The sequence below is a fragment of the Sphaeramia orbicularis genome, chromosome 4 (assembly GCF_902148855.1).
Source record: "Sphaeramia orbicularis chromosome 4, fSphaOr1.1, whole genome shotgun sequence".
Taxonomy (NCBI): Eukaryota; Metazoa; Chordata; class Actinopteri; order Kurtiformes; family Apogonidae; genus Sphaeramia; species Sphaeramia orbicularis.
Window position 1 is genome coordinate 39,322,904 of NC_043960.1, and position 14,371 is coordinate 39,337,274.

The 14,371-nt window shown below is 39.2% G+C and overlaps 1 protein-coding gene across 8 annotated transcripts in view; it reads left to right on the top strand.

Annotated features, from left to right (window-relative positions):
• The window catches only part of celf5a (cugbp, Elav-like family member 5a), a 225,994-nt gene that overhangs the window by 181,189 nt on the left and 30,434 nt on the right, over positions 1 to 14,371 (top strand). For all 8 annotated transcript variants that reach the window (XM_030132527.1, XM_030132530.1, XM_030132528.1 and 5 more), the window contains exons 5-6: positions 861 to 940; positions 12,642 to 12,788. In XM_030132527.1, the coding sequence (XP_029988387.1) occupies positions 861 to 940; positions 12,642 to 12,788 (227 nt within the window). The remainder of the gene's footprint in view (positions 1 to 860; positions 941 to 12,641; positions 12,789 to 14,371) is intronic.

The following is a 14,371-nucleotide window of genomic DNA, read 5'->3' on the forward strand; positions in this document are numbered from 1 at the left end:
CCACTGTGCTATGGAAATGTTCACCCTTATTCCCAACAGAGTTCTTCCAGCAGACCGGACTACACTCTAGTCATTTGGGCTTTCTTTCTCTACCATCTTCAGCCCACTTGCAAAAGCAACACAATGTTGATACACTCATCTGAGTTTGTTTTGCTCTGTGATTCAGTGCTAGTGAAAAGTCATTAGTTTGTATTAAGAGTTTACAGCTTTGTACACTCCAAATATATTCAGCTTTGAGTCAGTTTGTGGAATATTTTATTTCAAGTTACAGTATAATACTACCCAATTTCCAGTATTGAAAAAGAGGTCATTCTTTAATAAGTGAATTATTAATGTCTAACAGCTCTGTTTATAACCCAGAAAGTCTCCAAATTGATTTTAGTTTCTCTTCAGGATATTCCTCACAGACATTTGAGCTAACAGTGTCAGTGCTGTTTCTGGCTTTTGTACAAAGTTCTTCATATTCACAAATATTGATTAGAGTTTGGCGCTGTAGGAACAGTATGGAGTGTTAATTCTTCAGAGCATGTTATAAGATTAGCCAGTTTAGCTAGCATTTAATATGCACAGACAGGCATGTGGTGCTAAATAGCATGCTTTTCTGCTTCATCAGTGCAATGTTTAGCCTGCAGCTCCTGCCTGCTTGTCTGCCTGCCTAATACCCAGACCGGGGCAGCCTGCTGAGCAGTGGGAGTGTCTCACTACACAGCGATTTTTGTCAATGTCAAATATTATTCCTTATCCTTTATTAATGTCTGTAGGTTTTCATACTTAGTATTATGTCAACTACACACATGCTGCATTTGTGCGTATATTTGGCTTTTTTTTAAATTATTCATTTACTCGTGTTCCTTTTCCAGGTTGCGCCTTTGTCAAGTTCTCCACACACACTGAGGCTCAGTCTGCAATCAGTGCTCTCCACGGCAGCCAAACCATGCCAGTGAGTACACCTTCCTCCCTCACATCTCATACACACTGCACTGAGCAAATGTCTCATGCCTCCATTATGTTTATTGTTTTAGCAAAGTTATAATAACCACCCATATGCAACTGTCAGTCGCTGTATTTAGATAAAACCAGGATATATGGGAAATATGTGCAGCTTTAAAAACATGCTAAATGTTTATAATGCTTAGATATTTAGTGTAACTTCAGACAATATGAGATTTATTTCACTAATCATCAGGTTTTACACCAGGTTTCTTTCCATACAAGTCAGAAGGGCAATTTATTTGTCATGGGATCAGAGGACACACAAAATACTGATTTTAGGCATGGTAAGTCATTTAGTTCAAATTTTTGTGTGTTTTTAATACTGTGATGTAATTTCAGAAGAAAATAGATTTAGAAATACATTTGTTAGCCTCATAGCATAATTACCTAACTCATACATCAATGGACAAAAGTATTGAGACACATTGAATTCAGGTGTTTCTTTTCTAACAGTGACAAATGTCATATAGTTTTATATTGGGATAAATATCATTGCATTGGCTAGTTTGGTTTAAATTATTATCTTTGCTTCCAAAATGCTTCAGAGATGCTTTTTACTTAATTTGTCTCAACATTAATTACCTCCGCCAAGGAGGTTATGTTTTTGCCAGGGTTTGTTTGTTTGTTTGTTTGTTTGTTTGTCTGTTTGTCTGTCCGTTAGTGTGCAACATAACTCAAAAAGTTATGGACAGATTTGGATGAAATTTTCAGGGTTTGTTGGAAATGGGATAAGGAAGAAATGATTAAATTTTGGTGGTGATCGGGGGTGGGGGGGCCCACAGGGGGGGCCACTGATTGTTAGTGTGCAACATAACTCAAAAAGTTATGGACAGATTTGGATGAAATTTTCAGGGTTTGTTGGAAATGGGATAAGGAAGAAATGATTAAATTTTGGTGGTGATCGGGGGTGGGGGGGCCCAAGGGGGGGGGGGGGGGGGGCACTGATCGTTAGTGTGCAACATAACTCAAAAAGTTATGGATAGATTTGGATGAAATTTTCAGGGTTTGTTGGAAATGGGATAAGGAAGAAATGATTAAATTTTGGTGGTATTCGGGGGCAGGGGGGCCCACGGAGGGGCCCACTGATCAGCCTTGGCGGAGGTCTGCGCTCTCCGAGTGCTTCTAGTTTGTTTTGTTTTGTTTTGATTTTTTTTTTTAATCCATGACTATAATTTTAAATGTTCTGCCTCTAAATTTCTAAAATATTTTTCGTGCTCTGACTGTAAATAATAATTTTCTTCCAAAACTAACCATCTACTTTCTTCACATCTCACTTAGGATGAAAAATCTCCCATTAAACTTTGAGGAAATATTGATGTTTATAAGCTATATCGACAAAAATATTGGGACACATCATGGCTACAGCTGTAAGTTGTCTTGTTCATGCTGACTTGAGATATAAACATCAATATTAATCATCAATATGATATTTATAACAATATAAAACTATATGATGACCTTTGTCATTATTGTTTTGTAGCCCAAACACCTGAATTCAACGTGTCCCACGACTTTTGTCCATTTGTATATGAGTTAGGAAATTATGCTATGAGGCTAACAATATGTATGTTCCGTTGAATCCTGCAAAAACAACAAAGTTAAAGGTGGCCTAAGACTGTGCTGTACAACAGAGTAATAAATACGCATACATCCCACCACTACTGTGGAGTAGAAGAGTATTACATCATTGAATTACGTTTAAAAATGCTTGTCATTATAATACATAGACACATTTTTTTTTTTCAAACATGTTTAACATTTACAGCACTTACATAGCACTTTTACATCTACTTTTCGTGCCATAAAGGAGTAGGCAGAAGTATAAACTTAATCTCTTACAGCTGCTGTGAACACATTTCTGATTAAATTACAGTTAATAAAAATGTAGATGAATGGATTCTTTTCAATAAATCAGCATAAGAGCATCTTTCACTTCTCTTCTCCTCATCCTTCTGACATCAGAAAAATACTTTAACATTACTGTACAGTGTAGGGTTGCATTTATGTTTTAGGATTTGCCAGTTTTATCATCTCTTACCACAATCATGTAGTAAGTTACATGTTTGATAAATGAGTTACAGCTTTGGATGTAATTTTTTAACCTCTATGACAAAGTAATCTTGACAGTGTGATGTGTATTAATCATATTCATTTATGTGGTTTTAGTTCAGGGTATTCCCCTTTGGGATTTTTTTTTTTATTTTTTTTTTTCCACTTTTTAACAATTTAGTTTTTATCTTTTCTGTCCACTTTCGCTCGATGGTGCTGATGAGATGTATAGTGATGCACAACAAGAAAGTCAACATAATGTGTGTCTACAAATTTAATGCAAAAGTGTATGTAAATTGATGACAAAAAAAGCCAATTAACACAAATTAAGAACATCTGACATTTCTAAAGCTGTATGTAATTTGAAAAGATAGCTACATTACAAATCACTTTTTTTTTTTACAACTTGCCATTAGCTAGCATTTTGTTACATTTCCTTCCAAAAGTCATCTTTCTAACACTTGGTATCATATACCATCCATCACCTACATGGCAGGAATGGACACAGGTCCATGCATTATGATTCAGTACCTGTCTGGACAAAGAGCTGTCAACTCTGTTCGAAACTTAAACACACCTTCAAGGTTTTAATCAAGTTTCAAAAAGTGCCTCATAAATGTCCCAGATTAAAAAACAAACAAAACAAGAGAAAAAAAACAAAACAGAAACACTCCTTTGTCTCTGTAATTTACATAGTATGTTTAAAAAAAAAAACAAAAATCCAAATTCGATTTCCAGATAAAACAGTTTAGAATGATAATTGAATTTTGGGTGAGTCATCAATCAGTAGTTCTGCTTGCATAATCACTGAATATAACTCCTGTGTGAGATTACATTTGCTTGTTATGTAAGCGCACCGTGTCCTCTGAATTCTCTCTGTATTGGATTTACTATGAGCACACCAGCTTTACTGCTCATTTGTATGTGTCTCATGTTTAGGCATGGTCCCTGTATACCTGATGGTGTCAAAATAAAACCCACTTACTCCGCACTCCAAACCTGAATAGAGTCATTCTGTGTGACATCCGGCAGGCAGACAAAGAGTCACGTTCCATATTATACAGTGGCCTGAAGTACACTCAGCTTTTATCCTCATTTTTGTTTCGGCAACTCTTGCCTCATAGAAGCAGGGACCCTGAACTCTCTGCCACCCTATCTCACAGGTGTTGTGTTTCACTGTATGATTTCATTATTAATGGTTACCAATGTGTGGCTCAGGAGAGGAAAGCGGACGGAAAGCACTAGAAGCCAGCTGTGCCATTTTGGTGCAACCTCTGTGTCAATCTAAGTGCAAATGACTGCGGGTCGTGAGGATGTCCATTCTCCATAGATACCCTCCGTCTCCATCCCCCTATCTGTGCTAGCTCTCTTCCCTCACTCGTCTCTCTTTGGCAGCCTCTCGGGATATTAGGCAATAGACTTGTTTACTCCACCTTTCACCACATTGGCTCCTGAATTATTCATCTATTTATAAGCAGGGGGCCGGAGCAAGGGGGATGAAGGAAGGAAGAGTGGAAGAGACAGAGAGAGCGAGAGGCAGAGGGAGAATGAGTGAATGGACAGGATTTATACCTCCTGCTCTGCTAAATTGATTATAGAAATCTGATCAGCATCTCATATCCTGTGGCTGGCGGAGGAGAGGGCACAGTGCGTCTGCCTCGCTGAGATTAGGGGACCACCAGTAGACCATTACACCTCAGCAGGACAGCGCTATTCAGAGCGTGTCCATCAATGCAGCAAAGATCCGGGGGGGGGGGGGGGGGGGGGGCGAGCCTCGGACCATACATCCTGTTGATTGTAGATGAGCTACAGCTGCGGCACAAACTCATACAGAGGGACAAAAAGTGATGCATTGATGTGATTCAATGAATAAATGTTCCCAAAATGAATACATAAATAAAGAAAGAGGAAATAAAAGAGAAAAAGGAGAAACACTGAAAATAATACTGAACTTGTAAAAGGCATCTATTGCCTCCAGCTGGAAACTGTTAAAAGCAATTGCTTCACTCCTGCTTCTCTAGAAATTACAAGAAATATCACAATAAAATATATCTAACCAAGCTGGCATATTGTACGTATACAGCTGTGTGCACGTATACCTGTCTGCAGCTGATGAACACGGTCACATGGATGACTATAAATTAACTCCATTACCCTCAAAAGCTACACAACTTCACCGAATACTCTCACACCCCGAATGATAGATCTACTGCCAATCCCCAACAGCAAAAGGTTTCTTAGAGTTTATGACTGTGCACACACAGGCACACATGAAAAACATGTGTGTGCATACATAAACATCTAAAAACAGAAACACTTTGCATATAGAATGATTGCACGGGCACACACAAACACACACACACACACACACACACACATACGCTCGTTCTATAACGCTCCTCTCTCTGTTTCACTGTCACATGCTTGTACAGCCACAGGCTAGGGTCAAAGGCTCCCTGACTGATCTTATTTTCCAGCTCGGAGGACTTGAGCTGAATACATTTGTGTTATTCATGTGAAGCGGCATTGGGCATTTTGTATGTATCGTAGGTGTGAGTTCTGAAGGAGAGAGGAGATCTGCATGAGGTGTGTTCATCTGTGTGGACTTTAAGTTAGGTGTTCACACATATAAATGCCTGTAATGCCTAGATATACAGTAATAGATGACAAATGTATGACTGTTTCTGCCAAGGGCATTTACATAGAATCGTTGAATGGTTATAAATTGAAACTGTGTTATCTTTGTGAGAAACATGTATTTCTATGTCACTCATGGCATTTTTCAATGCCACACTGCAAAAAAAAGGGGTGTCTTAAAACAAGATAAAAACACTAAATCTGAGGAAAAAGGTACTCAAAGCAAGTGAAATATCTGTCCATACAGCAAGATCATTCACTTGACAAGATTTCTTGAATTAAGATTGTTAAATCTAGAAATAAGCTTGTCTACAGATGTATGAACACTCAAAATAAGAAATTAACTCTTAAAACAAGATAAATTATCCAACACTTCTAAATCTTTTTTTTTTTTTTAATCTTGGTAAGAACCAAATAATTTGCAGTGCATGAGTGCAGTGTTAATTTTGTTATCTTTAGGCAATGGCAGTTGATTGGAGTTAGCAGAGTTCACAGATAAACTACACAAAAAGATTAAAAAGTGAGTCACAATGAATTTAAATTCAGCATCTGTAGCCCTAACAATACTGGTATTGACTAAATTCTGAAAATGACTGGATGTGGATGCAATCTCCAGTCTCAGGTGCTAAAGTTGTGGATTTTGTTCTTCCATCATCCACCCCAGCTGCCTCCTGCCTACTGACGAAAGACCAGAAAAATAGTGTAACAGGTTCAAAAACTACTCGCGTCTAAATGTCAATATGAAATACATATTAGATTCACAAACATTGACAACATAAGTGTTTGTGTGTTTATAGAAATATACAATGCCACAGTTTTCTGCCACCTGGGTCTTTATAGTCATATATAAAACCTTTGGTTGATCTCTGAAATATACTTATCGTCCTAAGTCAAGCTTGCAGCTCGTCTGCTTCTCCCCATGCACACCACATCCATCCCTCTGCCTCCAACACACACATACACACTGCCACAGTTCAGGATACGAGTGGCTCAATTAAACATTTAAACGATAGAGCTGTAAAGCAAATTGCTGGGATCCAGCAGGGGCCGTGTATGAAGTAAGTCCCGGAACAGAATTACACCGAGACGAGGTGTGTGAGTGTGTGTGTGGGGGTGCGGGTCAGGTCCGTAGAGTGGCGCTGATTTTCTCACTCCGTATCCACGTCAGCTTATTCCAGGTTTGAGGCTGTTTCAGCTGACACAGGGGCTGAGATAGAACGACTGGAGCAGGATGATGGAAGGATAAGAGCAGAACAAAGGAAAGCAAATGAGGTAAAGTTTGCATAGAAGAGAGAGCTGGATGATTGATTCCCCGGCTGCAGGAAACTCTCTGTTACTTCAGACAGAGGACACACACGCACATTCATGCACTATGTATTGTGCGTGTGCCTGAATTTGATACTAAACAAAACACACACAAGTTTCAATACACAGATCAATATGCCATTACCTTTAATAATGATGAAAGGAAAGGGAAAAACGAAAAAAAAAAAGCCCCTGGACTCCTTTACTGAGCCCCTGAAGTGCAAAAACAAAATTTTAACTAATGACTACAAGATATTAGATCCATCTTGAACACAAAGATAATATGTCGTCTTTTAGGACTGTGGGGGCTCTGTAAAAGATTACTTTAAGCCAGACAACAGTAATAATCTGATTGGGTATTCAGTGTGAGGCAATTTTAATGTCACTATTTTACAAAGATGAAAGATTTTGTGTTGCTACTCATTAAACATTTTGCCCTGGTACATTTTACGCAAACTACTTACACTGTGATTATTATAGTAGATTACAGTCATATATTATTTTTCCAGCCAAGCTTAAATCAAGCCTTTATTTATGAATTTTTGTTGGCTATTTGTGATCGCCAAAAGGTGATAATAACTTATTAGTATAATAAGCATGGAATTTCATCATGTAAAGCACTTAGTGTCTGTGCCATGAGAACAGTGGTAGAAGTATTTAGATCCTTTACTTGAGTAAACTTACCACACTGTAGAAAAAAAACAAACTCTGCTACAATTAAAAGTTCTGCATGCAAAACCTTGAGTTAAAGAATGACTGCATTACCAGAAAAACATGCAGTAGAAGTAGTCAATGTGCAGTAAAATGGTCCCTGTCAGTGTTTTACTATTATGTTTTTACATCCATTTTACAGCTGCATTTATGTGTGTGTTGCATTTTACTGCTGTAGATGTTTAAGGTTGAGTTCATTTTAACTACTTTATATACTGTTGGTAGTTTAATCTACAGCAATGCATTACACTCTGTAAGACCATCATATGTTTGTAGCACTGCTGTCCTGTGAGAACCAAGTCTTTAAAAAAGTCAACTTTTCACAAGCTCAGAAAAACAGGCCTGTTTTCAGTTTTGAGATGATGCATTTTCCAGTGAATCCAAGTGGGTTTTTAAAGAGTTTATTCAGCTTAAGAGATATAAGAATTATAAATAAAAGAACACATCACCAAACATTAAAAAATCAGCACATTCAGAGATGTTTTTTTGGTAGTTTTCACCAGATAGGGACTGTATGGAGATTTTTAACCATTAAATTGTAACTTAAGCAGTCAGACAGACACAGTAAAGAGCAATTGATTTATAGCGTTGATTATAAGGCAAGTCTGAGATTTGTAATTAAGTGCACTACTCAAGTAAATGTACTTAGTTACTTTGCAACCGATCATAATTCCAATAAGGTGAATGTCAGTGAAATTTGGCGTATGCAAAACATGATATTCTGTGCAGCCTCCAACGACTGCTGATGGAACTATTCTTGTCAAGTACATTTTTAATCTGAAGTCAAAAGTTCTTGATTATAAAGCCGTGTTAAAATCTATGAGGGATGTGGATTGATTGATGATGTGATATGTTGTTAAAAAACAGGCAGTTTCAGTGGCATTAGATCAAACAGAAGATTTTTTTTTTTCAGTCACTGCTCTCTTCTTCATCACAGCCATTACATTAGTGACACCAGCAGTGGTGAATAAATAATGCCTGCTGTTCGGATGTTTAAAATCACGTTCATCAGAAAGACAGAATATCAATGGTGATCATCTAAATCCCTCATGGCGCGCGCGTATTTCTTCATTTTCGACACATTATCAGTCTTCCCTCTAGCTTTTTTTTTTCCTGAACCAATGCGAGAAGATAGATTCTTAAAGAAATAATGTAGCTGGTTCCGCAGTTTTATTTCTATTTTTCCACATGAAAAAGTGCAGCTTGGACAGACACCAAGCTTTGCACTGAGAAGAAACTGCAAAGAGGTAGACTTTCCTTGTGGTTCTGAATCTCTGTAGTACCTTTTTTTTTTTTTTCATCCTCCGTGTTTAACTCCCCTTCCTTCAGTGGCTCTGTAGGCAGCTGGGAGCCGCCCAGCAGGGGGATTCTGCTCACACTTGGCAGCTTAAAAATTTAATGAGACTTTTACTTCACACATCATCCTGCTCTCTTAGCAGCAGTGGAGATTCTGCTCGCTGATGTCCTGACACGCCTTAGTGCAAAAAAGCCGGATGATAAACAAATGTGGCAATGAATGCTTAGCCAACAGGCCATAGGATTCAGGTGTCCTACAGAGAACTAGTGGGGGATGAACTCTACGTATAATACCCTTGAAAAAAGTTTTGCAGAGTGAAACGTGCAATAAAAGAGACTAGTCCAAGTCTGTTTACAGGTCCAGACAGGTTATTTCACAATAAATTATCCTCCAGCCTAGTTCAGGTGGAAATAGAGACTGTATTTGTTTATCTTAACACTTTCACAATCCTAGGGTGGTAAAATATTCACTGTCTAATAGGGACCGTCATTTATATTCTGGTCCTGCCCTGTCCTGGACTAGACTAGGCAAGTAAAACCTTATAATAAAGTTCATGATGCATATAGTAAAATACTAGACAGACACAGCAGACAAAGACTCTAAAGCTTTAACTTTTAACCCATGGAGATACTGAACTTAATAGTACTATACAGTAAACAGGAGCTGTTTTACAGAAAAGCACATTGAAATTGTTGCACATCTAATTAAAGATGCATGAGCCAACATCAGGGAGAAGCTGCAGCTCTCTCCTCTCAGTCCAAAACAAAAGACCAAATATAGAGACAAATGGCCTCACGGTAGCCCTTTTACACAGCACTTCTGTTGCAGGAATAATTTGCCTTTATTGCGGAACGATGTCTGTGTAAACGAAATGGTGGGATAATTTGGTCCCACCTTTATCGCAGCTTTGTAATGCCTCTGGAGGTAATAACAGCTGTGATAAAGATGGAATCATGATTCTGGAATGCAATTTAAAAGGAACACCTCTCATTCGGCAACCAAAGTGTCCGTTTGATGACATATTGTGTGCATGACCCCTGTGCCGGGGGATTTAAAAATGAACACAGGCCGTGTACAGTAAACAAACATCAACGCGACTGGAAACATGTCAAACTGTGGAGACGCTGAGATCTGCAAGCAGTTCTCATTTCGGGCAAGACTCTATCCATGCTAACATTTGTGGAACGGTGAAAAACAGGCTGACTGTAGAGGTTAGCAACAACGCTATGCTCTGGGTATTTCCAACGCAGAAGTGATACGTCACACTCTACGCCGCCCCTTTGATTCCGGAATGCAGGTCCGCTGTGTGAAAGTCCAGCCTGTCTCACCTCTGTTACTCCTTTGGCTTGGCTATGGAAATCAGTCAATGGTGGAAAAAAGGTGGGATCACCATCTCACCTTTTTTCCGGGATCTCTGTGTAAAAATGGCTAATGTTTCATGCTGTTATAGAGTAGAATCACATCAAGGTCATATAATTATAGTTATCATGTATTTAGTCCTCCTATCTAGCTTAAAACACTGGTGACTATAGCCAAAATCTGTGTCATGGGGTATATTTTTTACAGCCTAAAAACACAGATAAGGCATGGATACGAAAGTCCTGTTCCCTCTCAGACCACTTAAATTACGATATCATGAAAGGTAATTATGTAAGATAATCAGTGATGCTATAAAACAATCTGGGACAGCTTTAAGATGCTTTGTTTTGTCTCTTTGGGACAGGAAGGGTTCAATTATAAATTTATGACTAAGGCTGTCATTGGATGTAGAGATTATTTTGCTTAAAAATAATGAGAATTTTGTCATCCTGTGAAATCAGAGACATTCAAATCCAACATATTCAGAGCTGTTTGGTGTGCCCCTTTTATAAATGGTGGTGTTTTGTCTCTTGGCTCATCCAGTTCATTGAATAGTCATACATTGCTCTCAATTACCAGGAGGAATGTGTTCCTGCTGTCACCGGACAGTAAGAAGCACAAACAATTAGTCACTCAGCTGGCTGGACTACAGATGTCAGCCAGCTTGACAGTCTGACAATTAGTCTGTCAGCCATTTAGACAACCTTTTAGCCATCTAGCATACTAGTAAGTCAGTCAGTCAGTCAGTCAACCACCATTTAGTCAGGTAACTAACCAAATGGCCACTCATACGATCGCTCCTGTGATTCAACCTCAAAGCAAGCAAGGTAGAAAGGGCTGTAGGGGATATTGGGAAGAAAATAGGAAAGGATAAAATCCATATGTTACAGTTGAAAGGTCCAGTGGCTGTCTCTAAACATCTCTGGCAATCTCTAGATGTGTTCATTAGCAGAACCCAACACCATGCATGGAAAGGAAAAGCTGTTCTGTAAACTGCAACACCTCTCGTTAGCTAACATTACAGTTATTATTTCTAACTGTTCACCTTAAGAGAGCAGCTGAGCTCCTGCCAGATCATACCCACATTCAACCAAACCAACAAATACCCCTTCAGCCCTTTAACCCCCCCTCCCCCAGCCCTCAGTCTTCAATCCAGGCACTAGTGTTATTGACAATCTTGCATCAATTTCAGGGGGGCTCTTATCAAGAGTGACTCACAACCTTTCTACATTGTCAGATCAGAGTAATATTTCGGCCTTTTATGTGGATCGATTGGCCAGTTTGGGGGCACCAAGGGGAGGAGAGGCGGAGCACACAAAAGGTCAACTGTAGCGCTAAATCATTTGAAGATTCTTAATGAAGGGTGTGTGGCAGACACACCTGCTGGTTTCATTATTGGGCTGCAAAAAGAGATAATAGTGTTGATAAAGGGATGGATAGCCAGAGCCACAGAAAGGAAGAGACATGAACACAGAAAGAGGACAGAATGACAGAAATTGCCCTAAAAAGCAACATTTTCTTTTAAGAACACCTTCACCAAGGTCAATAGATGCTTGCCACTTCCACTGCCAATTGTAGCTCTTATTTCAAAGCAGTGTACATGACAAATCTTTTAACCTTAACAGTGGAATAAGGGAGCACCAAGGTTACATATATGTACCGATGGGGGAAAGGCTGCGGGAAAATATAAAGTATTTATGTCATGCACAGCGAGCCTGCTTTGCCCCGAGTGACTTTGTACATATGTTAAACACTGATTGAAGGAGCTGAGGGTTCCTGCCTGCGCATCTGCCTGCAGAGCTGTTCAGTCAAAAAAAAGTAGAATATTTTTGTTCTTTACATATCTCTGCAAGGTTCATGATTCCGTATGCCAGTCACAAAGTAAAGAGGCACGATTCTCAGGTACAAATGTGGAATAATGTTGTGTCTAGAATGCCAGAAACTCTGACATGCAATTAGAGGAGCTCAGTGTGTACTGATGTTAACTCTGGTTGTTGTTACTAATGAGCACAGCATATTAAAAAATCAGAAATAATAAGCAATAACATTCTTTATGCACATGTATTGGACTTTTTAAGCCTTTTAGTAGCGGCTGTGTTTTAATACGAAGCAAATCAGAACAGTCATACATGCAAATTATTTCCTCAGGGTTTATACGCATTAAGCCTCTCTATCTTGTGATGTCTGACTGTTTGCATTAAAGGTGTTTGCATTAAAGCAAGGTCAAGTGTCCGTGTCTTCCTTCTTCTGATTTTTCTCCTTTTTTTCCTGTTCCCACTTCCCCCCGCAGGGTGCTTCCTCCAGCTTGGTGGTCAAGTTTGCCGACACAGATAAGGAACGCACCATCAGACGTATGCAGCAGATGGTTGGGCAGTTTGGCATCTTCAACCCAGCCATCGCCCTTCCCTTCAGCACCTACAGCTCTTACGCACATGCGGTGAGTTGGAAAAGACATATGCTGTACACAGTAGAAGTCAAATGGTCACATATTAAGTTGTTAGAGCATTTATGTACAAGGTAGATTTTTGTATCTGTGTTCACTCAAACTAGAACTGTTTGGTTATGGGCAAGACTTTATATGAAAGACCACATATTCACCATTAATTAGTTGCTTTTTAGCATGCAGTACATGTAAGCAGAATGTTGTCTCCTTATTAGTCATTATGAAAAACTCATTCTGCCTTATTATGCTCTCTGGATATAAGGTAGTTGTGGTACATGAAGTAGAATACAGTATGACCATCTCATCAGGCCTATGCTCTGCAAAACTGTTCATGTCCTTTATTGTGATCATTTCATATTATAGATTATGATCCTTGTCCTGGGAGACATCAGCTATAATTATTGCAATATAATTTTATATGTGAGTATAATTGTGATAATTACCACTGTGGTCATATATTTTTTTTTAAAAAATGTTACATTATCAAGTAAAACAAATTGTTCCAGTATTTTGTCATAATACTGTCAAATTCTGATTTTACACATTCTATAAAATCAGTTTTCCGTAGGAACACGAATCAGTGTTTGGCTCATTGGAAAATTCATAGCATAATAAAATTTTTACCCATGTAACCCAACTTTATGACGATAAACATTCACTACTAGCATATTAATTAAAAGTGAATAAAGTGTCACCTATACTTCAACTCAACTTGCTCTATACAGTTCTTCAATGTTTGAATCTCATATATTTTATCCAAATAAATGTCCTGGGAAGTTAGTCGTGATGCAGTTCATTTAAAATTTGTGATCCAGCTTTGATACAGTGTGATGAATGTGCAAAAGGCAAACATCCAAACTGAACAGCAGTTTTATACAAACAAAAGCCACAGAATCAGATAAATAGTTTTTCTGTGGTACGACTGTAGCAATGCCAAAGTTGCCACTTGTGTTTGACTTTAATCCCTGCTCAGCTAATCAGTGTATCGACAAGGTATGACCACTGTGTGCCCTTTCTTCTCCGTTTTGATCTTTCTTTGACATAATTGTAGGTGAAAATTAGCTTGTTGAACTGTGATCACAGTCATCAGCAGCGCTCCTTCCTTCCCTTCTACTTAAGCAGTGCTGCCATGCCGTTATATCCAGGCTTTCGCTACGCTCAGCACGTAGACACACACACACATTGAGTTAGCTGGTTCCCCTCAACCCCTTCATCAGCTTTTCCCTGCACTTACACACACACACACACACACACACACACACACACACACACACCGTACAGGCCCCTCACCCTCCCACCCCCAGGCCATGGCACCGTACACACAGCAGACCCCCGGCTCTTTGATGAGCTCAGACAGCCTATGCAGCCCGTCTCACCATGCACCCCCTCTACCCTCTATTACGCTGCTCCTCCACCCCCTCCCCCCCTTCCACTGTCCCTCCCTCTGGGCCCAGAAGATGCTTCAGGGTCCACAGTTGATTCAGAATATTCCACGGCCAACTTATCTGACACAAACTTTCCTCTTCCCTGCTGAGGCAGAGCACACGTGTACACACAGACAGGGGCGCATACATACG